Source organism: Aedes albopictus, chromosome 3 (genome assembly GCF_035046485.1).
Source record: "Aedes albopictus strain Foshan chromosome 3, AalbF5, whole genome shotgun sequence".
Lineage (NCBI taxonomy): Eukaryota > Metazoa > Arthropoda > Insecta > Diptera > Culicidae > Aedes > Aedes albopictus.
The window spans coordinates 45,901,700-45,928,889 of record NC_085138.1 but is presented as its reverse complement, the minus strand read 5'-3'; the positions used below and the strand labels follow the sequence as shown (position 1 = coordinate 45,928,889).

Sequence of the window (27,190 nt, the reverse complement as noted above, 5' to 3'; positions counted from 1 at the left end):
TTGAAATTAGACCAATTTACTAAAAAAATCATAAAATAAATAAAATCGCTGTTACTTTTTTTCTTATTAACCCGGGAGCGGTCGCGTAGTGTACTGAGTACACGAACCATGAAAAATGCACGCATGTGGTACACAGCGTGAGCGCGGCGTCGCTGCAGGTAGTCAAAAACGCGACTGCTCGAGGGTTAATAATTTCAAGTTTAGTCAATTTTTTTCAAAGCTGATTATATGAGTCATAAACGCTCAAAATTTCATTATATTCGATTCATTGAATCCGGAGATATAACAGTTCAAAGTTGTCGGGGCCCGTGGCGCAGTGGTCCACACGTTCGCTTCATAAGCGGATGGTCATGGGTTCGAACCCAGCCCCGGCACTTGCAATTTTTCGTCAGCTGCTCTTCCCCCCGAGAGCAGCTGGCACCTGACCCTCTTCGGAGCATATAGCTCTAACGGACCCGGAATTTGGATATCGGCGAACCGCAACTCATAATGGACGACCCCCAATTGGACTGGAAAAGGAACAGCAGCCAACCACCAGCATCATCGTGCTCATCATTCTACCGTGGACAGGGTAGAAAAGTTGAAGCAGCACAAGTCACCAGTTCGATACAGTTGAATTAGAATAGAATACATGTAGGCGCTGTACAAAAGTGTAAGTGCAGCGTCCAATTGGAATCGCTCACGTAGTGCCCAAGTGGACAAAAGAGCTGTAAATTAGGTTAAGTGATTAAGAATTAAAAAAACAGTTCAAAGTTGGATATCGGATAATTATGACTAATTCTAGAATTTTTCCAACTTCATGTAGAATAGCCCGATTTTGTTCAAATTTTGACCATTGATGCACAACTAGTTGAACAACTTCCAGTTAAAATTTTAGATGTTTTGATGCTCTTTTCAAAAAGTTACAACTTCTTCACCATTTTATGAAAAGTGAAGTTTTTGCCTGTCCCGATCATTTTGTCTATCCCCTGTATGTATGGTATGTGGGGGCAAGATGGGTCAGGGGGCAAGATGGGTCAGTACCGTTTTCAACTGTACTATATATTTTTTGAATCTTTCAATAATTTTCCCAGATGAACGAAGTGGATACACAAAAAAGTGATATATTTTTTTAAAAACTCTTTACGTTCCTTGCACAGAAAAAAATAAACTATTTTTTCGTTATACTCCTTATGCTATACATTCCATATAACTACGTGTATTGTGTAGACGGGGCAAGATGGGTCACCCTAATTTTTCGGTATGTTTGCATAGTTTTTGAAAATGTTTTATTCTTCATTGAAAGGCTATTCTGTGACCTACATTATCGAAGCAATTAGAGCACTGAGAGTTTGTGAAACTATTTTTGAAATTTTCCTACAAAAAATATAAGTTTTCAAAGTCCGTTCATGGCTACCTGAACAAAAATTTTCTAGTTCTGAGAATAATCTGCCGATATGTTTAAACACTTTTTTCATGTAATCTGTACGTCTGTGAAGCTTAGATGTATAGAGAAAAAATAGAAGATGTAGTATTTTTTGTTGGAGAAAAATCGAGTTTTCTGGTAGCTGACCCATCTTGCCCCCGTAAAAATGAGGTGGGGCAAGATGGGTCATGTTTTGAAAATTGCTTGTCAAGAAGCAGGTTTCAAACTTTATGACCTTTCTATACTTTTATATCATAGCTGACTAGTGTATCTGAGAGTCGTGGTAGAATACAGAGAAATGCGATTTATATTCAGACAGTTATAGGGGTCCATTTCTTAGGTGACCCATCCTGCCCCCACTTACCATATTCCTCAAAGAAATTATTAAAAAATGTCTGCGTCAATAATTATCTCTTATGAATTTAAAGAAATTTTATCTAGCCGATTTTAATTAACCTTCGAGGGTCGTTAAGATCTGGGGAATCCTTCTAAAATGCTTCCAGGACAAAAAATTACAGTGTTAATATAATAGCATGTTTATGGTCCTTCCATGTTTCTGAAATTTGTTTTCTTCTCTTTTCACCCCTTTTCAGCTCGGCGGCAACGAGGAGAGCAAGAAGGAGAAGGCTCTGGACCCGCGGGACATCGACGCCCATTGGTTGCAGCGTTGCTTGCGAAAGTACTACAATGACTCGATCATGTCGCAGGCCAAGGCCGGCGAGGTGCTCGGTGTCCTCAAGGACGCCGGAGATGATCGGGAGTGCGAGAATCAGCTGGTGCTGCTGCTCGGGTACGACTGTTTCGATTTCATCAAGCTGCTGAAGAAGAACCGCCAGACGATTCTGTACTGTACGATGCTGGCTTCGTCGCAGAGCGAGAGCGAGCGGGTTAAGATCCGGGAGAAGATGAAGGGGGATGCGTTCTTGGCGAAGATCTTGAGGCAGTTGGATACCGGGAAGCAGGAGATGGATGACTACGAGAGCGAGAAGTCCAAGATGCAGAGGAGGAGAAAGGAACAGGATGATGACAATATGGAGGGTATTGGAGGACAGATTCCGGGGAACAGGAATGTACTGGAGCTGGACGAGTTGGCGTTTACGCAGGGATCGCATCTGATGGCAAATAAGCGTTGTCAGCTGCCGGACGGAAGTTTCCGTAAGCAACGGAAGGGGTACGAGGAAGTTCACGTTCCGGCATTGAAGCCGAAACCATTTGACGAGGAGGAAGAGCTGATGGTGATCGATAAGTTGCCCAAGTACGTCCAGCCGGTGTTCGCCGGGTTCAAAACGCTGAACCGGATCCAGAGCCGGCTGTACAAGACGGCGCTGGAAAGCGACGAGAATCTGCTGCTGTGTGCCCCGACGGGAGCCGGTAAGACCAACGTGGCCCTGCTGACTATGATGCGAGAGATCGGGAAGCACATCAACGACGATGGAACGATCAACGTGGATGAGTTCAAGATCATCTACATTGCTCCGATGCGATCGCTGGTACAGGAAATGGTGGGAAACTTCGGGAAGCGCCTGGCTACGTACAACCTGACGGTATCGGAACTGACGGGTGATCATCAGTTGAGTCGGGAACAGATCGCGGCCACGCAAGTGATCGTTTGTACTCCGGAGAAGTGGGACATCATCACCCGGAAAGGAGGCGAGAAGACCTACACCCAACTGGTCCGCCTGGTGATCATCGATGAAATCCATCTGCTCCACGACGAACGTGGCCCGGTTCTGGAATCGCTGGTTGCTCGTACAATCCGGAACATCGAAACCACACAGGAGGACGTCCGTTTGGTAGGCTTATCTGCTACCCTGCCCAACTACCACGACGTAGCGACCTTCCTGCGCGTTCGCCCGGAAACCGGCTTGTTCTACTTTGACAACAGCTTTCGTCCAGTCGCCCTGGAGCAGCAGTACATCGGAGTTACCGAGAAGAAAGCCCTGAAGCGGTTCCAGGTCATGAATGACATCGTTTACGAAAAGGTCATGGAGCACGCCGGGAAGAACCAGGTCCTGGTATTTGTCCACTCTCGCAAGGAAACCGGTAAAACTGCTCGTGCCATTCGGGACATGTGTCTGGAGAAGGACACCCTGGGGAATTTCCTTCGGGAGGGTTCAGCGAGTATGGAAGTCTTACGATCGGAAGCTGATCAGGTCAAAAACGCTGAACTTAAAGATCTGCTCCCGTACGGCTTCGCGATCCATCACGCCGGTATGACGCGCGTTGACAGAACTCTGGTCGAAGATCTGTTCGCCGATCGTCACATCCAAGTCTTAGTCTCAACCGCCACCCTGGCCTGGGGTGTCAACTTGCCGGCCCACACCGTCATAATCAAGGGAACTCAGATCTACAACCCCGAGAAGGGCCGTTGGGTCGAACTGAGTGCTCTGGACGTCCTTCAGATGCTGGGTCGTGCCGGACGACCTCAGTACGACACCAAGGGTGAAGGTATTCTGATCACCAATCACAGCGAACTCCAGTACTACCTTTCTTTGCTAAATCAACAGCTCCCGATCGAGTCCCAACTGGTTTCCAAGATGCCCGACATGCTCAACGCCGAAATAGTGCTCGGAACGATCCAGAACGTCAAGGACGCTGTAACTTGGCTCGGATATACCTATCTCTACATCCGGATGCTCCGTCAACCCACTCTCTACGGCGTCTCCTATGATGCCATCAAGGAAGACCCCCTGTTGGAGCACTTCCGTGCCGATTTGGTACACACTGCAGCCCTGCACCTGGAGAAGAGCGGCTTGATCAAGTACGATCGCAAGAGTGGCCACTTCCAGGTCACCGAGATCGGTCGCATCGCCTCTCACTACTACTGTACCCACGAAACCATGTTGACCTACAATCAACTCCTCAAACCCACTCTCAGCGAGATCGAACTGTTCCGGGTATTCTCCCTATCCGGTGAGTTCCGAAACATCACCGTCCGCGAAGAGGAAAAACTGGAACTTCAAAAACTCATGGAGCGCGTCCCCATCCCGATCAAGGAAAGCATGGAGGAACCCAGCGCCAAGGTCAACGTACTCCTCCAAGCTTACATCTCCCAACTTAAGCTGGAAGGTTTCGCTCTGATGGCCGATATGGTCTACGTGACTCAATCGGCAGCTCGTCTCCTGCGTGCGATCTTCGAGATCGTCCTTCATCGCGAGTGGGCCCAACTCGCCGACAAATGTCTCACCCTGTGCAAGATGATCGATCGTCGCATGTGGCAGAGTATGTCCCCGCTGCGCCAGTTTCGCAAGATGCCCGAAGAGATCGTCAAGAAGATCGAGAAGAAGAACTTCCCCTGGGAGCGTCTGTACGACCTGGAGGCCAACGAGATCGGTGAGTTGATCCGCGTTCCCAAGCTGGGCAAAACGATCTACAAGTACGTGCACCAGTTCCCGAAGCTCGAACTCTCTACCCACATCCAACCGATCACGCGATCTACGCTTCGGGTTGAACTTACGATCACCCCGGATTTCCAGTGGGACGAAAAAATTCACGGTCAATCGGAGGCGTTCTGGATCCTGGTCGAAGACGTCGACTCGGAAGTGATCCTCCACCACGAGTACTTTCTGCTGAAGGCCAAGTACTGCCAGGACGATCACCTGGTCAAGTTCTTCGTTCCGGTGTTTGAACCGCTGCCTCCGCAGTACTTCCTGAGGATCGTGTCCGATCGTTGGATCGGCGCAGAAACGCAACTTCCGGTGTCGTTCCGTCATCTGATCCTGCCGGAGAAGAACCTCCCACCGACGGAGCTACTCGATCTGCAGCCTCTGCCGATCAGTGCTCTTCGAGAACCGAACTTCGAAGGGTTGTATATGGACAAGTTCCCACAGTTCAACCCGATCCAAACCCAGGTCTTCAACGCCGTCTACAACAGCGAGGACAATGTGTTTGTCGGTGCTCCGACCGGATCCGGTAAGACTACGATCGCGGAATTCGCCGTCTTGAGAATGCTACAGCAGAACCCTCACGGAAGGGTCGTTTACCTGGTGTCCAGGGATAGTTTGGCGGAACTGGTCTTTATGGATTGGCATCAGAAGTTTGGACAGCATCTGGGCTGTAAGGTCGTCAAGCTGACCGGTGAAACCGGTACGGACTTGAAGCTGATCGCCAAGGGACAGATCATCGTCACAACGGCGGACAAGTGGGATATTCTTTCGCGTCGTTGGAAGCAAAGGAAGAACGTCCAGAACATCCAGCTGTTCATCGTTGATGAACTGCAGCTGATCGGAGGAGAAGAGGGTCCAGTTCTGGAAGTCGTGTGCTCCCGTATGCGCTACATCTCCTCTCAGATCGAAAAGCAGATCAGGATCATCGCTCTTTCGGCATCCCTCTCGGACGCCAGGGACGTTGCCCAATGGTTGGGCTGTAACGCGAACGCGACCTTCAATTTCCATCCGAGTGTTCGCCCGGTCCCGCTGGAGTTGCACGTTCAAGGATTCAACATAACTCACAACGCTTCGAGGGTAGCGGCCATGTCCAAGCCGGTCTACAATGCGATCACTAAGTTCAGTCCGCACAAACCGGTGATCGTATTCGTTTCGTCACGTAAACTGGCCCGTCTGACAGCCATCGACATCCTGACGTACTGTGCAGCGGAAGCTCAACCGAACCGGTTCTTCCACGCCGAAGAGGAAGACATCAAACCCTTCCTCGATCGTATGACCGACAAGACTCTGAAGGAAACCCTTTCGCAGGGTGTTGCCTACATCCACGAAGGCTTGACGCCGTCAGATCACCGCATTGTCGAACAGCTGTTCGACTCCGGGGCCGTTCAGATCGCGGTCGTCACCCGGGACCTCTGCTGGGGTCTGAACATCTCCGCCTATCTGGTGGTGATCATGGACACCCAGTTCTACAACGGCAAGAGCCATTCCTACGATGACTATCCGGTCACGGACGTTATGCAGATGGTCGGTCGGGCCAATCGCCCTCTGGAGGACGACGACGCCAAGTGCGTCCTGATGTGCCAGAGCTCCAAGAAAGACTTCTTCAAGAAGTTCCTCAACGAAAGTCTCCCAGTGGAAAGCCATCTCGATCACCGACTACACGATCACTTCAACGCGGAAATTGTCACCAAAACTATTGAGAACAAACAGGACGCCGTAGATTATCTTACATGGACGTTCCTGTACCGGCGGTTGACCCAGAACCCGAACTACTACAACCTCCAAGGGGTAACCCATCGTCACCTCTCCGATCACCTTTCGGAACTCGTCGAAGGCACCCTGTCCGATCTGGAGCAGTCCAAGTGCATCAGCGTCGAGGACGAAATGGACACACTGCCGCTGAATCTGGGTATGATCGCGGCATACTACTACATCAACTACACCACCATCGAACTGTTCAGCTTGTCGCTGAACAGCAAGACCAAGATCCGTGGACTGCTGGAGATCATCTCGTCGGCGGCCGAGTACGAGGACGTTGTGGTGCGACACCACGAGGACAACATTCTGAAGAGTTTGGCCCAGCGGTTGCCGAACAAGCTGACCGGACCCAACGGAACCGCTCCCAAGTAAGTAGACGGAAATCGAAATCGAATCGAAATTGACGAACTTGATGATCAATGATGACGGTGGCCTTGTGGGAAGAACAGCCTGACCAATTATTCCGCAAGTAAAAGTGACATTTTAGTGATTTGACAGGCTCGTACTGTTCGGGTCCTGTAGGAAATACATCCAGGAATTTCTATAGAAATCCATGAAGAAATTCCTGCAGGAATTATTGGAGGAATCTCTGAAGAATTTCCTGGAGGAATCGCTGAAGAAATTCCTGGAGGAATCCCTGAAAAAAAAAACCTAGAAAAATCCCTGAAAAAAATCCTGGAGGAATCCCTGAAGGAATTCCTGGAGGAATCCCTGAAAGAATTCCTGGAGGAATCCCTGAAGGAATTCCTGGAGGAATCCCTGAAGGAATTTCGGGAGGAATCCCTGAAGGAATTCCTGGAGGAATCCCTGGAAGAAATCCTGGAGGAATCCCTGAAGGAATTCCTGGAGGAATCCCTGGAAGAAATCCTGGAGGAATTCCTGGAGGAATCCCTGAAGGAATTCCTGGAGGAATCCCTGAAGGAATTCCTGGAGGAATCCCTGAAGGAATTCCTGGAGGAATCCCTGAAGGAATTCCTGGAGGAATCCCTGAAGGAATCCCTGAAGGAATTCCTGGAGGAATCCCTGAAGGAATTCCTGGAGGAATCCCTGAAGGAATTCCTGGAGGAATCCCTGAAGGAATTCCTGGAGGAATCCCTGAAGGAATTCCTGGAGGAATCCCTGAAGGAATTCCTGGAGGAATCCCTGAAGGAATTCCTGGAGGAATCCCAGAAGGAATTCCTGGAGGAATCCCAGAAGGAATTCCTGGAGGAATCCCAGAAGGAATTCCTGGAGGAATCCCAGAAGGAATTCCTGGAGGAATCCCAGAAGGAATTCCTGGAGGAATCCCAGAAGGAATTCCTGGAGGAATCCCCGAAGGAATTCCTGGAGGAATCCCAGAAGGAATTCCTGGAGGAATCCCTGAAGGAATTCCTGGAGAATCCCTGAAGGAATTCCTGGAGGAATCCCTGAAGGAATTCCTGGAGGAATCCCTGAAGGAATTTCTGAAGGAATCTCTGAAGGAATTTCTCCAAGAAGTCCTCCAAGAATTTCCCTAAGAAGTCCTCCAATACTTTTGCCAAGAAATTTTCCAAGCATTCCTCCATGAATTCCTCCAGGAATGCCTTCAAGAATTTCTTCTAGGAATGTCTCCAAGAATACCTCCAGGAATTTCTCCTGAAATTGCTCGAAGAATTCCTCCAGAAACCTGCAGGAAATCCTCCAGAAATTCTTCCAAAAACTACTCCAGGGATTCCTCGGGATTTGTTTCAGGCATTTCTCCAGGAATTTGTCAAGAAATTTTGCAAGGAATTCCTACAAAAATTACTTAATGAAATCTACCAGGAACTTCTTCTGCAATTCCTCGAAGAATTTTCAAATGCAATTCAATTGAAATTCCCCAGGGATTTCAAATAAAAAAAATCAAGAATTTCTCCAGAAATTCCTCAATAAATACCTCCAGGATCCTTCAGGAAACCTTTAGAAATTCTTCAAGAAAATTCTCCTGGGTGTACTCTTCTTAGTCCGAGAATTCCTTCAGAAATATCCTCAAAAATTCCTCCAAAAATTTCTTAAGGAATTACGTCCTCCTAGGACTCTATCAGGAATTTCTCCAAGAATTCCATAATTAACTCTTTTTGAAATTCCACCAGGAAATCATCCAGAAATTCTCCCAGAAATTACTTCGGAAATCCCTTCAGGAAGTCCTCCAAGAATCTCTCAAGGAACATCTGCAAAAATTCAACCATAATTCTTCCACAATCTCCAGGGATTCCTTTAAAAAAATTCTACGGAAATTTCCTCACGAATTTCACCAGGGGTCCAAGACTACTGCCAAAAATTCCTCCAAGAATCCCTTCAGGAATTTCGCCAGAAAAACCTCAAGAAAATTTTTCAAGAAATTGTTCCAAAAAATCATCCAGGAATTCCTTTATGAATACCTTCAAAATTGTTGAGGAAACCTACAGAAATTCCTCAAGAAAATACTTATGGGACAACTCCAGAGATTCCTCCGAGAATTCTTCAGGAACTCCTCCGAGATTTCTTTCAAGATTTTTTTTCCAAAAATTTCTCCTGGAATTACTCCAAGAGTTCTGTTAAGAATTCGTCCAAGAATACCACCAGCAATTTCTGCAAAAAATGCCAACAGTGAGAGTATTAGCTGAACAATAGCTGGTTAAGGTGTCAATGGCCGAACACAATGACAGCTGAATATTGGTCTGAATATGGCTTGTTCAACCTCTTTAATCAGAAATACAGAGATGGCTGAATATCAAGTTGAATAGAATATTATTCATCTGGTTGACCAGTTTTAAAACATACACCAACATGCAAAAATAATCATCTGTTGTTCAACCTTTAATCAAATAACTTTTGACAGCTGACCCAAGCATGGTTTTCGTGAAGTCCACATCACTTCTTCAACCTTAATACAGACTTAGTTCAACTTGCGTTCTTGACTGTTCAGATACAACAAGTAATGCTCTTCCCAACTAACATTATTGCTGTACAACAGCTGAATAAATCGCTTTTAAGCTTGATATTAAAATTTTTGGCTGAATACATTCCTTATACATTCCTTATACATTCCTAAACATCTCTTGTGGAAATATACGCAGCTAATGGTAAACATAGACTCACGAAAGTGTTCTAATTTTATTTTTACACAAATAATAAATTTAATTGATTTCTGATTAAGTGCATATTAAGCCTTGAATCAGCCTTCCAATTACCCTCAAATCAGCTAAACGTTGAATAAAATCACCGTAATTTGATGTTTAGGAGCTGAATAAAGGATTGTACCTCTGGTGCTCAGGTTTTGTTCAAATGAAGGCTGATTTAAAATACCTAGTTGGAGAAACGTTTGTACAGCATCAAATGGTTACCTGGGCTGAAGTCAGGAATTCTTTCAGGACATCCTTCAAAAATTCCTCCAGATGCCTACAGGAATCCCCCCAAGAATTCTTGCAAAAATTCCAACAGGAAATCCCCCAAGAATTCCTCCAACAATTCCTTCCAGAATTGCCCGGATCAATTCCTAGAGCAATTATTTGAGGAATTCTTGTAGGATTCCCTAGAGTAACTCATGAATAATTTCCTGGAATCATTCTTGGAGGAATTCCTGGAGTAACTCCTAAACAAATTTCTGGAGATTTATTGGAGAAATTTCTGGAATATATCCTGGAGGAATCCCTGGAGGAATCCCTGGAGGAATTCCTGGAGGAATCCCTCGAAGAATTCCTGGAGGAATCTCTGGAGGAATCGTTGGAGGAATTCTTGAAGGGATTCATGGAGGAATCCTTGAAGGAATTCCTAGACGAATCCCTGGAGGAATTTCTGGAGGAATCCCTGAAGAAATTCCTGGAGGAATCCGTGAAGGAATTCCTGGAGGAATCCGTGAAGGAATTCCTGGAGGAATCCCTGAAGGAATTCCTAGAGGAATCCCTGAAGGAATTCCTGGAGGAATCCCTGGAGGAATCCCTGAAGGAATTCCTGGAGGAATACCTGAAGGAATTCCTGGAGGAATCCCTGAAGGAATTCCTGGAGGAATCCCTGAAGGAATTCCTGGAGGAATCCCTGAAGGAATTCCTGGAGGAATCCCTGAAGGAATTCCTGGAGGAATCCCTGAAGGAATTCCTGGAGGAATCCCTGAAGGAATTCCTGGAGGAATCCCTGAAGGAATTCCTGGAGGAATCCCTGAAGGAATTCCTGGAGGAATCCCTGAAGGAATTCCTGGAGGAATCCCTGAAGGAATTCCTGGAGGAATCCCTGAAGGAATTCCTGGAGGAATCCCTGAAGGAATTCCTGGAGGAATCCCTGATGGAATTCCTGGAGGAATCCCTGAAGGAATTTCTGGAGGAATCCCTAAAGGAATTCCTGGAGGAATCCCTAAAGGAATTCCTGGAGGAATCCTTGAAGGAATTCCTGGTGGAATTCCTGGAGGAATCCCTGAAGGAATCCCTGAAGGAATTCCTGGAGGGATCTTTAGAGGAATTCCTGGAGGAATCCCTGAAGGAATTCCTGGAGGAATCCCTGAAGGATTTCCTGGAGGAATCCCTGAAGCAATTCCTGGAGGAATTCCTTGAGGAATGACTGAAGAATTTCTGGAGGATTTCGTGGGGGAATTCATTAAGGGTTAATGCCATTTTTCAAATTGTCACTAAATCACCTAATTATTCTCTCTTACTCCCTCCAGATACAACGACCCTCACATCAAGACCAACCTGCTGCTTCAGGCCCATCTGTCGCGTCTTCAGCTGGGTGCCGAGCTTCAAGGTGACACCGAACAAAGCCTCGGAAAAGCGATCCGCCTCATCCAGGCTTGCGTCGATGTCCTCTCCTCCAATGGATGGCTCTCGCCTGCCGTCGCAGCCATGGAACTGGCCCAGATGGTCACCCAGGCGATGTGGAGCAAAGATTCCTACCTAAAGCAGCTTCCGCACTTCAACGCCGACATCATCAAACGGTGCCAGGAGAAGAAAATCGAAACCGTGTTCGACATCATGGAGCTGGACGACGAAGACCGGATCCGGTTGCTCCAGCTGAACGACCAGCAGATGTCCGATGTGGCCCGGTTCTGCAACCGCTATCCGAACATCGAAATGACCTTCGAGGTCGTGGACAAGGATCGTATCCACTCCGGCTCGTCGGTCAATGTCGTGGTCAATCTGGAACGAGAGGATGATGTGACCGGACCGGTGATTGCACCATTCTTCCCGCAGGTAAGTTTCCACTGGCGATTGGCGCCAGCTGGGCGATAACATTCGGACTGGGACTGGGAGGCGCGTGTTGACCGATCCTCCTACTATCTACACTCGGGGAAATGAAAATGGTACCATCCTCGCCATTCTTGCCTTTATTTAGAACAATTTGACTTCTTCGTCATTACGAAATTGTACCGAAAATAATCAAATTCAGATTCCAAATCCGACGGGGTGACCATTTCTATTTCGCAGAGTATACCAATCACATGCTCCATCAGATTGTTGTTTACCTGATGGGATCGCTCATGTTGTTGATTTGTGTTTGAAGTTGGTTTGTTCAAGCAAACACACGAATCATCGCTGCCTTCCCATCAAAGTGAGATTTTCTGATTCTGATTAGCTAGCTAGCTGATGGTGGAAGATGCACGTAGCACGTTGGGTACTTCCACGAGAGAAAGATTTTTAACCAATGCAATCGTGGGTTAGGTAGTGGGTACATCCCGAAGGCTTTTTACATATATTAGCAAGGCACATTGATTTTGTTTTTGTGATTGGTTTTGATTCGAATCACGGCTTTCTGGACGCACGCCGTACCTGTTTACCAATTATGAACGCAAACTATTCATTCATCCCGGCTTGTTCCGAAATACATATAGAATAGGGAGCTGTAAGCGAATGATCGCTGGCACGATCACGAGGCAGGGCAAAGTTTCCTAGAATATGTAAACTAACACGTTTGGAGTTCTCTGTTCAATCGCAATCAGCATTGAGAACTTTAATTGATTGAAAGGTTATTGGTACTTTCGGTACGAGCTTTATTGATTATCTCGGAATTAGAGAATTTTGATTTCAATATCCGACAATATTATTGATTCCATCCAAAACCGTCAGAAGCCAACACTGTGAAAAAATTTCACGTCCGATTTACGTGAAATATCACGTAGCTCATCCTCATTCACAAAATCTCAAGAGCTACCTGACGTTAGTAACTATCACCCGATAAACACGGAGTATTCATCGCCCTATTTGGTCAAATCCACCTAATTTTCACGTAAATCGTTTGTATGCGTTTGTGTTAGTAAACTTCTGATTTGGAAGTTTCCGCGAAACGAAAGTTACGTGAATTTCAGGTGTGCAAAATAAAAACAATATGGCGTTGGAAATAAGTCGGTGCAGGAACCACGCCGTTTCAGAGCAAGTTGCTGCGAATATTGAACGGTAATTTAATTGTTTAAGGCAATAGATGATTAATTATAAACAGTGTTGACTTTTATTATTTTCCTTAGTTTCAGAAGCAGGTGTTAGGGGCTGTTAGCCTCCTGATGGTGACGGAAAACTATAGTTCAGCGAGTATTTGGAACAGCTGGACTACAATGATTTTGAGTCGACACTTCTGCATTTGTTTGGAATTATCCAATCTTGGAGAGTACGAAACATATGTACGTGTAGATGGTTTTAATTATTATGTTTGTGAATGCAGATTGAATAACTCTGAATAAGACTGATAAGAAATTTTCTTATATTGTTACATATATGTAGCAGCTTGTAGCGTATTTGAGGAGCCAAGAGTTTTTACATCCCTAAAAAATGCAATGATGTATTTTTTCATTGCATTTTGTAAGGATTAAAAATCTCTTGCCTCTTCAAATGCTTTGCAAGCTGGTACTGCTGCTTTATTTTCATACAAAAATCATGAATAAATTACGTGAACTTTACGTAGAACTAATCTTGTTTTCACGTAAAAGTTACCTGAAATTCCAGTAGCACTCACACACATTTCACGTAATCGGTACGTAAAATGAATTTCAAGTTTACCTGACTTATCACGTCGAATAGCGAAGCTCAAATTTATCCAGCTACCTACCTTTCCGATGAAGGTTACGTGAAAAATATCAGGACAAACATTTCAATAGGTCCTATCTGCATTTGAAAGGCTCTCTTTGTTTGTTTTCTCTTTCAATTATTGCAATGTAATGGTACACTTCTCAACTATTTTTGCAGTACAAATCAAAAGACGATTGTTTTGACCATCGTTCAATGCAAGGAGACAATCATAATACAAATAAAGAGCTGAGATATTAACGAAAGAGAGGGAAACTAAAGAGAGCCTCTCTTCTGCAGATAGGACCTTTAGACATGTTCGGCCTGATATGGTGGACGAAAACTACCTATCTTTTCACGTAAATCGTACGTGAAAATTTTTCAGAGTTAACAACAGGCTTTCAGTTAAAAGATAACCCGTGCTGAAATTTTTTTTTTTTTTTTTTTTTTGCTAGGTTTCTAGCTGCACTCTGAATAGAGTTGAAACCTCTACACTAGACCCGAAGATAGAAAAGAGTACGTAATCTTTCAGAAGTAGTTTGCCAGCCGTACGCGGAAAATGATATCCATTAAGACACTGTTGCAACTGATTCAGAAAGTTACGGTAGAAGATTGAAAAGTTTTCAATTGGTCAGTCAGTCAGGATTTGCCTATGTAGTGTTATGGTCACACGGTTTGTGTGTGTCTCCTTGTTTGATGTTGTGGTATGGTTAAATATGTTTTTCTCCTCATTAAGTCAGTTGTCGTATGTTTGTTTTTTTTTTCATCGAATCAATCGAACCCTGTATGTTAAAATATAGTTGATCCTGTGTCAAATTGTTTTCTTGATTTCGCTAATCGTTTTCTACTTGTGTTCATCTCTTGTGTCCTTAAATTGTCATCGGTCCAAAATCCACAGAAACATGTAACTTCTGAACATCTAAGAGATAATCAAAAATACGCCAAGTTGGTCAGTTGATTGCAATAAAATTTAAAAATAATAAAGATTTCATGTCAACTTTCATTATGGAGAAATACTGTTGATTCAGTTTTATCTTGAATTTGATGTAATACTAAATAAATGAATGAATGTTAACTTTCATCCCGCTACAAATACTATTAAAAATATTCAAATTCGTTCAATTGTCCTATCGGTCCTACCTAGATGAACCATGTCATTTTCTCAAGCGTAGCCTAGAAATGTCAACCTAGTCATACACAAGTAACGATGTTCAGTTAATATAAAGCAGTCAGTTTTTGTCCAAAATGTCACGTCGAACGCATTGACGTCAACAATGCGTTTAAGTGTTCGCACGTTAGCTTCGAATCTATCAGCACAATTAAGTGCTGCAAATCTCCTTCCCACCATTGATTCTTCGGTCGATTTTAATTGCTTTATTTAAAGAAAATATGACCAACTAACATTGTAAAAGTTCGAAAAAGCGACTATGACATTAATAAATTACTAATCAAAATCAACCGAGAAACGTGGGAAATAGAGCCCAAACAACATTTTGAAGTCAGCTGGCTGTAAAAGGTACCAAACCTGTCACAAATCCTATAATACTTTTATTAGGATTTGTAACGATCATCAAAACCTTCTCAAATCCAACCGACTTGGAACTATTGCTTGGGAATAGACTCTACTGAGCCCCGGCGGTTCCTCCTGTTTATCGAGCATGTCTGATGCATATGATCAGCCATACTCCATCTGCAGCAGCCGGTTCGTGATGAACCGTTGGAGGCGCATTAAAGTGTTAAAAAGGTGATATGTTTCACTAAAGAACACTACATTACAATAATCAAAATGAAACTCCTTCACTTTAATACCGTCAACCCCTGCGAACTTGGCCAGGGTTAGATAACCCGTGCTGAAATTCTGGATTTTTATTCAAACACTTACGAGTTTTGTTAGCTATTTTGAAGAGTTTCATCTAAAGATGCTAGAGGTTTAGTTCGCATATACTGCCGAGTTTTTCCCACAAATCATAGAGAATTTTGTAGACCCGTAACGTGGGTAGATCACCTTGGAATGGTGCGTTACGGTGTAAGATCTACCATTTCAAGTTTTGATCTTGCTATTTTCCAGCCTGGTTTATTTAAATGCAGGAACATTCCAGGATCAAGATTTGGTGTACTTTTTTTCACTATTTATTTATTTATTTATTTATTTATTTATTCTATTTATTTTTTATTCTATTTATTTTTTACTGCTAATACATATACCGTTTGTTTCAGAGGGATGGAGGTAAATTTAACCTATATATAAATAAAAATTTACAAAAATATAACAGTGGAGAACGTATCACAATTTAATACTTTTTTCTATTTCAGATTTACAAGCAGGCAATCAGCGGTCAAAACGGCGAAGTATCTCTTTCTTTAGAAAGGTCAAGATTACCGTACGATACAGTGACAAGTAGACCACGTTTTTCGCGTCGATTTATTCGTGCCGAGTTCCATAATTTCGATTTCTTTTTCGAACATTTACGATAATGTATTTTTGTTCATCACACCTTCGACTTATATTACGCGTTGCGAACATTCCCGAATAATAAATATGTACAACGGTTTTATTATCCGCAATCGTGTTAACACGGGAACGCGAAAAAAAAAAATACAAGAACATAGATGAAACTCAAAAGCAACGATTCTAGTTGTTTTGTTGTCCAGTTTTCTCGTAAAGCTACGGCGCGAGTTTCGGTTTTTCAGCATTGGCAGTAACACTAAACGGAATTGCATTCAGTTTATTTTCTGACTGAGAAACGATAAGCTTAACACGTGCGTTATTACGAGTTGATCCGACATAAGCGTGGTTTAAAAATTATTCATACCCGGTATATAATTAAATTTAATACACAAACATACAATAAAATTATTGTATTCTTCCGACAGCCGGCTGGCGGAAGACTAAATCATATCAAGGGTTGCATAGCTCACATCACTTACCAATGTGAATCCAGATCTATGTAACTTTCTATCCCTTCCCTTCCCACTAACAAACTTCCTTCCTGTGACAACCGTGGGGATGCGGAGGTACACACGGTCTCTAGTAGCAACGGATGTCACACCAACATTCCTTCCCTTCCCCGATGACCGTAAGGACGTGGCCGGCGCCGGTACTGACAATTTAAAGTTTTGAACCTTCATAATTGCACATTGAGGATGGAAAGCTACACCCAGGCCCCATCTATTTGGTTCCCTGTGCAATGTTGACTGTTCTGGCCAGTAACAGAGTAGCAACTACGAATTGTACGGTCATCTCATGCTCATGCTCATGCTCAAATCATAGAGAATTTTGTCTGAAATCATGGATGATGTTACCCGAAATTCTTGAAGAACTTTGGATGGACATTTTGGATTCCACTTAGAGAAATTCTGGAGGAGTTTTAAATTACTAATGAACTAGATATTGATTGTGATAGTGATTTTTGCTCTAGGTGTCAATAGGCACTGTGCCGATGAACAACGATGGTTCTGTCCACTTCCGGATACTCCGGAATTTCATATTTTTTGCAATTTCACTGTTTAACGGCGTAAAGACAAACGTCTTGAAATCCCGCTTCAACAGTGCATCAGAACTTCAGACGCACAAATCTCAAGAAATAAGCTTAGTGCATTTTATTATTCTGTTCTTGCTCACTTGTGAAAAGCTTGTGCGCTGGTTTTGTTTACGAAGATATTTGTGCGCCCGAAATCGTGAGTAGGTGCCAAAGTCGGCCATTGTGGCGGCCATTTTGGGATGCTAACAAGTCTGTTCTTAAACTTCACGATCGACCAGATGTCGAGAGGCACTGTGCTAAAAACCAACAATGGCTCTAGACTAAGGTGGCCCACACTTATATGGAAAACAAAAATTTCGAAAAATGCCAAGTCTTACCTCCTTAATCAGTTGTTTTGAACTCCCAGAAGCTACGTTCAAAATTTGAGCAAAATCGGTTGAGCCTAAGGGGGCGCTCAAAACGCTTGAAGTTTGCATGGGAAAACTTGGCCAAATGTATGCAGAAATTTTAAGTTTTCGAATTTTGCCGCTAGGTGGCGCTGTGTGCGTTCAATAATCAAACCCAGTGGTATTATTGTAGGTGACTATATGCCAAACAACTTTGTCGAAGACCGCAAAGTGATCCAACGTCTGTGAAAAAAGTTATACCCTAGGAAAAGTGAGGATAAACTTTATTGTTATTTTCCCAATACATGTAAAGGAATAATATCAATAATGAAATCTCTATACTTTGCCTCACTTTGCCTAGGTTATAACTTTTTTCACAGCCGTCGGATCACTTCGCGGTCTTCGACAAAGTTCTCTGGCATATAGTCACCTACGATAATACCAAAGGGTTTGATTATTGAACGCTTACAGCGCCACCTAGCGGCAAAATTCGAAAACTTAAAATTTCTGCATACATTTGGCCAAGTTTTCCCATATAAACTTCAAGCGTTTTGAGCGCCCCCTTAGGCTCAACCGATTTTTTTCAAATTTTGAACGTAGCTTCTGGGAGTCCAAAACAACTGATTTAGGAGGTAAGACTTGGTATTTTTCGAAATTTTTGTTTTTCATATAAGTGTGGGCCACCCTACTCTAGACACTTCCGGGAACTCTAGAACCAGTTTTGATAGGAACCAGAGGACACTTTCAGAATATCCTGCAACTTTAACGTTCGATGGCTCAAAATTAATTGTTTTTCGTCCAGATGTAAACAGGCACTGTGCCATTGATCAACTATAAATCTAGCCAATTCTGGATACTCCGGAATCGTTTGTCAAACGGTGAAGTTACAAGAAGTTGTAATATTGTTTCCTAGAGGTACAAATCGGATCCGATTCCAGCGTATCCTGAAGTGATCAAAACCATTGTTGATGTTGTCCTTAGAGCATAGTTCTGTAGAGACGTAGTTTTCAAACATATTCTAGGACCTCCAAGAACTTCCGCGAGTACAGGCCTGAAATTCTACGAGCGTAATCAATTAATTGTTGCTATATTATTGATGTGGTGTAACTTCCTACAGATGCGTGGAGCATAGTTCTGTAGAAAACTTCTTCCCAAATATGCCCTAGGTCATCCAAGAATTTTCGCGAATAAAGTATTTAAGATCTACACGCGTAATACGTGGATGTTTGTTACATTGTGATGTTGTTTTCAAGGATATTCTAGGGCATCGAAGAACTTCCGCGAGTAAAGGCCTTAAGATCTACAAGCGTAATCGATTGATTGTCGTTACAATACTGATACGGTACAAAATCCTACAGGTCCTTAGAGCGTAGTTCTGTAGAGGCGTACTTTTCCAAGATATTCTAGGACCTCCAAAAACTTCCGCGAGTACAGGCCCAAAAATCTACGAGCGTAATCAATTAATTGTTGCTATATTACTGATGCGGTGAAACATCCTGCAGGTCCATGGAGCAAAGCTCTGAAGAGAAGTTATTTTCTAAGATGTTTTAGGGCATCCAAGAACTTCCGCCAGTACAGGCCTCAAGATCTATAGCAAAATCAATGGGTAATTGTTGCATTACTGATGCCGTGTAACATTCTATAGGTCCATGAAGCATGGTTCTGTAGAGAACTACTATCCAAAAAAAAATCTAGTTCATCCAAGAGCTTCTGCAAGTAAAAGCCTTAAGATCTACAAATATTAAAGTGAAACGTTGTTACATAACTGATGCGGTGAAACATCCTACAGGTCCTTAGCGCATAATTCCGTTAACGTGTTCTAGGTCATCCAGAACTTCCGCAAGTAAAGGCCTGAATCTCCTAGCGTAATTAATCAATTGCTTTTACATTACTTATACGGTGTAATATCATACAGTTTTATGGAGCACGGTTCTATAGAGAAGTTATTTTCAAAGATTTTCTAGGTAATCCAAGATCTTTCGCGAGTAAATGCCTTAAGATCAATAAGCATAATCAATGTACTTTTATTGTATTACTGATGCGGTGCAACATTCTACAGGTCCATGGAAGACAGTTCTGTACTAATTTTTTTTAGAACCTGTGGATGTAGATTGCAATGCGGTGCTCCGTGAAAGGTTGCCGTCAGAAAGGTCACGTTGGTGTTTTTTTTTCGACGGATGTTTCTCTGAACACAATGAGATATGGAAAATGTTTTGATCATATACGTGATACAGTTGGTTGAAAAAATTAAATCAAAGTTGAAAATATTGTTTAATTCCAATCAGTGCTGAAAATTTCATTTCACCATATCAAAATTCAACCACCTACAGCTCATTTAAGAAGTTGAACCTGAAAATATAGTATATGAAAAACTTGTGCGGCTAGACCAGTTCTACAAGAAAGTCACGGAAAAACCGCTATTTTTTTGAATATTTAATGTAAATGTCACGGACTACCTTTGAAAAAGGCCAAATGATATTCACCGTGAATATCATTGGCATTTTTCGAGGGTAATCCGTGACATTTACCTTAAATATTCGAAAAATAGTGTTTTTTCCGTGACTTTCTTGCAGAACTGGTCTAGCCGCACAAGTTTTCCATATACCATATTCTCAGGTTCAACTTCTAAAATTAGCTGTAGGTTGTTGAATTTGGATATGACGAAATGAATTTTTTGTAATTACGTTGTGAAAAGTTGAACATTTCAGTTGGCTGAAGTATGCTGAAATGGCCTACTTTTCACCCCTAATGCAAGTGTGCCGAAAAATACTACTTTTCGGCACTCTTAAGAGTGCTGAAAAGTAGCACTTTTCGGCACTTTTGCTCGAACGCACTTTTTACTTACCACCATGCCTCCGTAGATTCAGCCTCTGCTTCTACATCTACTGAGCAGCTTGAATCCGAATCAGGACGATTTCAATTCGGATTCGAACTACAAATCAAGTGTAGGTAGAGGCAGCTGCTGAATCTGCTTTTGCTTTTGCCCGCGCACAACTGTTTGACAACGGGAGCTCGATCGTTGGTGACGCCTACTACACCAGAGCCTACCTGATCACACGAAAAACTACGCCGACACGCATGAGCGCGCGCACGTGGTTCCTACTGATACATGTTTGTGTAGCTAGATGGGTGTTTTTCGTTATTACAAAAAACTTTGTATGCAACTCGTTGCAAAACTCATCATTTTGCAACTTGTTGCATAAATAACTATTTCAGCACTGTCCAATATATTACAATACTTTCTAATCTGTAATGTTTGGCTCCCGATTCAGGCTCCCGCTGAGAGAGCATATTGAGTCAGTCCGCGAGACCCAGGTTCTTACGGGAGCTCGCTTTGCTTGTACTAGTGAATTGTTTTGCACCAAACATGAATCTCACGCACACGAAGTGTCTTCTTCGGCACATTTATTAGACTCTCATTTATGGCCGACAGTGTCTTGCGCGTCAGTGACAGTGTGTTCATGAAAAAGACATCGGGCAAAAGTTCTGATGAATTTCCACTAAGAGTTACATCTGTTTGTCTGTGATTGAACACAAACTTTTAAATTGGCTTCTTAATCTGCATTCCAAATATAGCCGAAATCCAAATTTTCATGATTTTTGATGCCCGGGAACCTATTTAACCGTTATGTGTCCGACAAAATTTTTGATTTTTTCTACGCAGCTGTCAAGCAGTTGCCCAGCTGTCAAAAGGTGATTTAAAAAAATCTCTTTAAATTGATTTTAGGCACCAAAATAAAGCTCTAAAAATCTGAAAAAAATCATAATGGCTCAGAAAAAGGTGCTCTTTCATATAAAATCAAAAAATCGATACATTTTACAAAATTTAAAAACCCAATTGAGATGTAGGGGGGTGGGGGTAAGACGGACATGTTTAGTAAACACTCTATTTTGACAGTGTAAACAATGCGATAATTAAAATTTTATCTCTATACTATATACTTCAACTAAGGTACTTTACAGTCTGCAAGCCGATTTTGCAATAAAATTTGATTTACCATGACTTTTGAGATAATTAAAAAGTGGTCTCCAAATGTATGTTTTTCAACAGTGTGGGTAAGACGGACCGGTAGGGTGGGTAAGATGGACACGTTTGGAAATTTAGCTAATACGCCTCTAATTGTGTTAAATGATGTTTGTGGCCGTTTGTATTCGGTAGATCAATCATAGTAGAATCTAAATCTGGCCTTAAATCTCTTAGCGGAACGTGTTTCTGCAAATTAAAATCTATTTTGTAAATTGGAAACCTCCATAGACTGATAAACGCCTAACAGTAGGCAATGCTCTGGTAATTTTACAAAGTTCAAACTGTTCCAACAACAAAAATTCTAATAAAATGAATTTTTGAATAAAAAATCAATATGAAATGCTTTATACGGCTTCCACAATCATTTTTGTACTCCATAGATTTCAATCTGTGAACAATGTGTGGGTCTTAATGTATTTCTTACGGCACTTTCAAAGTAACCCCAACACTGTCCGTCTTACCCACCCTCAAGGCGGACCGTCTTACCCCCACACAACGCAAAATATTCATTACACCACCGTTATTTATAATCCATGAAATTTACCTGAATGTCGTTGTGTATAGGATGGAACAGTTTAAAACTACTGGGAAACTCAAAATAAAATGCAAATACTTAGCAATTTAATGTTAAAAAGCTTATTTACTGCCGCCCCAAAATTAGATCCCAGCACAAAAGCGTGTAGCCTGGTAAATGATTGATTATTTTTTGCACTTTTGACATATGTATTCTCTCATGGAGTGGTTCAATAATCATCAACTGATAAGAAGATAGAGTTAATCGTAAAAGAAAGTCAAATTTCAGCTCTTAAGTGCCAGAACTAGTCGGTGGTCCGTCTTACCCACCCGGTCCGTCTTACCCCCACCCCCCTAGGTATGTAGCTTTAGAATATTCCCCCATAAAAATCAATCCAACTTTTCCCATCAGAACAGATCAGATCATGATACGCCATCACAGTGCAAAGGGAGAATTTTACAAATATTTTACCTACAGGAAAAAATGCTTGATTTGATCAGTTGAACAGCTTTTGCTGCATTCTGCAGCAGTGAAAACCAACTTTGAAGTGCCACAGAGTTTTTGTAGAGTGTGAATTGAAAGTTGGTTTAACAAGTGAATCTGACGAATTGAAAATTCAATGGGGATAAAGAACAATTCCTCTGCCTTTGGCAAACACAAAACGAGCAATAATTATTTAATTTGTAGCGCTGAAAAGGCTGGTTATCGATAGTCACATCTTTTTCCATATAATGAGCCATTGGCAAAGGAAAGACGGAATATGTGAAATAATTGACTATCTTCCATCTGATATGACGGATATTAGCGCATATGACGAAGTAAATGTTTACCCTACGTCTGAGAAACAACATAAATCTACCGATCATTTCCGAGAATTTCGCTCACAATACTTACCAGATTTGATTTTACCAGAAAATCCTGGAGAATCCGCAATAAGGATTGCGCCTGCAAATTCTGCTGGACCGCAAATCCTGAAAGAACATGAGAGAAAAATTGATGGAATTAGTTGGAACCTTGAGTTATCCTATCTGGAAATCCCATGTATCAGATCTTTCCATTTCCAATTGCAGAATGCGCACAATTCAGCAAACTTCAGGATGAGAAGGTTCATATTTTACTGTCAATACATTTTAAGTACGATTTCAACCAGCGAAATTTTTGATTTGAAATACATGAACGTGTTTTGCTAAACAATAACACAAGTAAAGAGTACGTAATACTCGATACAAAAAAAACAACTATAACTTACAAGAACTGCCAAAGAAAATACGAAAAAAAATGGTTTTCGCAGTAAAAGTAAAAAGCTACAAGGGTAAAACCCCATTGAAACCTAAATAATAGCTCCATACGTACTATTTTCTAATCCTCTAATTAGCAAGCCCTGTATAACGTTGTTGCACCATAACGTGGTCTTTGCCCTTAGTCCCCGGCCCTCATCACATTCCCCGATGACCACGTGGTTTATGGATCACCACATACGGCTCTGGCTGTATTGCGTCTTACATGCAAGCGTTGGTGGTCTTACATCAGTTGGCACTATACACTCTTAAAAAAATAGGAATTTACACTTGACGTAAACCATCAACGTACGTAAGCATTTCATGACTGAATGGCAAATTCGACTCAATTTTACATCCATCATGTAAGTTCGAGTTGGCTGCACAAGATGTCAACAAACCTATCCGACCTGATAGGTAGAAACAGTTTTACCTTTTTCGTTTGTCTCACAAGTCGGTGATATAGCCGAGAGGTAGTGTATGTGCCTCTCAATCAGCGGACCAGAGTTCGAAATCAATTCATTATTTTACTTACACATGTTTTATCTCTCGCTTCGGCTCTAGCGATTGCTAGCTCGACTTTGTTTTTGTGATAGAAGACGTAAATTTGTGTCAAACGGGCCGCTCCTTTTATGTGCATCCAAGTGGACTTAAATTTACATGATTTTTTCTAAGAGTGTAGGATGCACTCCCAAACAATCCCGGGAAATTCAGGAAACCCGGGATACAGAAATTTGGTTCCCGGGATTCGGGAATCCCGGGAAATTCAATTTCCCGGGAAATCCATCCCGGGATTGGAAGCCCTATTCCGTATGAGAAACCCTAAGTGATCGAGTCTGGGAATCATGTAGAATGTTATTTAGGGATCCTAAAGGATTCCGCCGAATCCTGAGGAATTCCGTCTGGGAAACCTAAGGATTTTTTTCAGAGAGAGATAATGAGGGATTCTGTCTGTGAATCTAGATGGCTCAAGTTTGGGAATTCAGGCGTTTTACGTCTGGAAATCCTCCAGGGACTCTGTTTGAGAATCTTGAGAGATTTGGTCTGGGATTCCTGAGTGATTTAGCCTAGGAGTTCTCAGGTAATCCTGAATGATTTTCTTTTGAAACCGTGCGGTATTTTGACAGGAAATCATAAGAGATCTCAACTGAGAGTCCGGGGGGTTTCCGTCTGGAAATCCTGACAGATTACGTCTGCGAATACGGAGAAATTCCAACGAGAAATCAGGTGGAATATCGTGTGAGAGTTCTGAGGGGTTCCGTGTGAGAATCCTAATGAGTTCCGCATTGGAGGGAAACCGTCTGAAAATTCTCAAGGATTACGTCTGGGTATTCCGAAGGATTCCAGCTGGAAACACATACGGATTTGAGGACTTTGAAGGGTTCCGTTTTTTTTTTCTTCGTCTGGTCATCTTAGTCTTAAATCCTTGGTTTTTTTTTCGCAAGTCCTGATGAATGTCGTTAAGGGATTCTGAGAAATTTCGTCTAAAAATATATAGTGATTCCGTCTTAGAATCCTGAGAGATTCTATCGGAAAACCCATGGGAAACCCTTTTATTGGCTTTTCTCGGTAAACTTAATACTACTCAAAGAAGGAGGGAGTAACGAAAGTAATGAAAGAAACGGTATTGATCTCTCTCTTCTTGGCGTAACGTCCTCAATGGGACAAAGCCTGCTTCTCAGCTTAGTGTTCTATGAGCACTTCCACAGTTATTAACTGAGAACTTCCTCTGCCAATGACCATTTTGCATGCGTATATCGTGTGGCAGGCACGAAGATACTTTATGCCCAAGGAAGTCAAGGAAACTTCCTTTACGAAAAGATCCTGGACCGATCGGGAATCGAACCCGTCACCCTCAGCATGGTCATGCTGAATACCCGTGCGTTTACCGCCTCGGCTATATGGGCCCTATGGTATTGATATCGGCTGCGAATCCTAAGGGATTCCGACAGGAAATCATGAAGGATATCGCCGGAGGATTCTGATGGATTCAGTCTAGAAATCCTGAGGGATACCGTCTTTGAATCTCAATGGATTCAGTATCGCAGTCCTGAGGAATTTCGTCAGACAGCCCGGAGCGACTGTGTCTGGGAATCCTGAAGGGTTCTGTATGGGTATTATTTTTAGGGCCCTGAAGGATTCATATGATTATCCTCAGGGATTTCGTCTGAGAATTCTGAGGGATTCAGTTGAGTAAACCTAGTCAGTCTTGTAATTCTGGTAGTTCTGGTAATTCTTAAGGATTCTGCCTGAGGTCCCGAAGGGATTGCGTAAAAGAATCCGGAGTGATTTCGTCTAGGAATCCTTAGAAATATTGACTGGATATCATGAAGAACTTCTTGTGAAATTCAGCAGTCCCAAATGGAGTCCGGAGGCGGAGGCACTGCGTCTGGAAATCCTGCAGAATTCTGTATCGAAAGGAATTCTGTATATTTTAATTCTGAAATTCGGCAGAAATTCATCAGGAATTCCGTCTTAGAGTTCTGAAGGATTGAGTCTGATGGAAATCATTAAGAATTTTGTCTGAGAGTCCTGATAGATTCCGTCAGATCATTCTTGAAAGATTTCGTCTGGGAATCTTGAGGAAATCTTTTTGGGAATCATGGCGTATTCCACCTGAGAGTCATGAAGGATTCATCCTTAAAATCCTGATAGGCGTCATCTGAGAACTGGAAGAATTCTGTTTAGGAATCCTGATGGATTGATTCTGGAAATTACGGATTATATCTGGGAATATTCCATATGGGAAAGTTTCTATTGAATTGAGATTGATTTGATTTGAGAAACCTTACTGATAGAAACGTTTCACAATCCCTCCCTCGTTATACGCTACCGTGCCTAATCTTATTATGAAACTAACATTGCTATATCTTTTTTTTTGCTTCATTTCTAACAGAAACGTGAAGAAGGCTGGTGGATCGTCATCGGGGATCCGAAAACCAACTCGCTGCTGTCGATCAAGCGGCTCACCCTGCAGCAGAAGGCCAAGTTCAAGCTGGACTTTGTGGCGCCCAGTCCGGGCCATCACGACTACACGCTGTACTTTATGAGCGATTCCTATCTGGGCTGCGATCAGGAGTACACCTTTAGCATCAACGTGGGCGACTTCCAGTCCGAGTCGGAGAGTGAGTCCGACTAAAGTGGGGAGGGGCACCCCACTCACCGTATGTAAGGTAAATGAGACGCATTTGATCACAAAAGTATCCAATCCATATTACATTTCCACATTTTGGCAACATTTCGCGGCGTAAATGTCAGCGGCATCAAATGTTACATACAACCCTCTTGTCTCAGTAAGAACAATTGTGTGCAGTGATCAATCAAGAAGTATGCAAAATATACATCTCCAGCACAGGAAACCACACAATTCCTGGTCCGGTTTGGGTCGACTGACCCTCTTAATGAACAGTGCGATGTTTTTTTTTTTTTGCTATCCGGCGGTGTCGTATCACAGCCTCGATTAGGTGAGCGTTTCGAAAGGGCAATCAGTCTATTAACAAGATAGATACAATGTCATAAGGGAGAGAAATTGATCTGGTGCAATCGTAACCGCAAGAGCGATGGATAATTTAGCACCTCTTATGATTGCACATGTAGGACGATTACCTACTCCCTTCGGTTTGTGTGAAATGTACACGAGAAATTTGATACGGTTGTCTTAAGTTCAACGCAAACGTACGCGTTGTGTTCCACGCTTTGGTTGCAATCGATTCGACGATGTGGCGTCTTCAAAGTGGTACCTACAACAGAAAAGTAAACATGCGCAGCTGTAGTGCACATTTAGGGTTAAGCGCAATCAATTACGTAAGCGTTCATGATGGGAGAGACATTTGTCATACCTACAACAATATTTGGGGTCTCACATGAAAAATCTTACAATGGGTGAAGGATAATAGTCGAGTACATTATACAAAACTACGATTTGTAATCTATCATGTCCAGTGAGACTTCTGTAAGTTCAAAAGACAGTATCAGATCTGTCGGGATATCCTA

At 42.6% G+C, this 27,190-nt stretch overlaps 1 protein-coding gene across 1 annotated transcript; it reads left to right on the top strand.

Moving 5' to 3' along the window:
• Window positions 1-1,976: 1,976 nt before the first annotated feature.
• LOC109410438 (U5 small nuclear ribonucleoprotein 200 kDa helicase) lies at window positions 1,977-26,603 on the top strand. Its single transcript, XM_062859757.1, has 3 exons — window positions 1,977-6,917; window positions 11,183-11,708; window positions 26,094-26,603. The coding sequence occupies exons 1-3, from the start codon at window positions 2,104-2,106 to the stop codon at window positions 26,334-26,336; spliced, it is 5,583 nt and encodes a 1,860-aa protein (XP_062715741.1). The 5' UTR covers window positions 1,977-2,103; the 3' UTR covers window positions 26,337-26,603.
• Window positions 26,604-27,190: the final 587 nt, after the last annotated feature.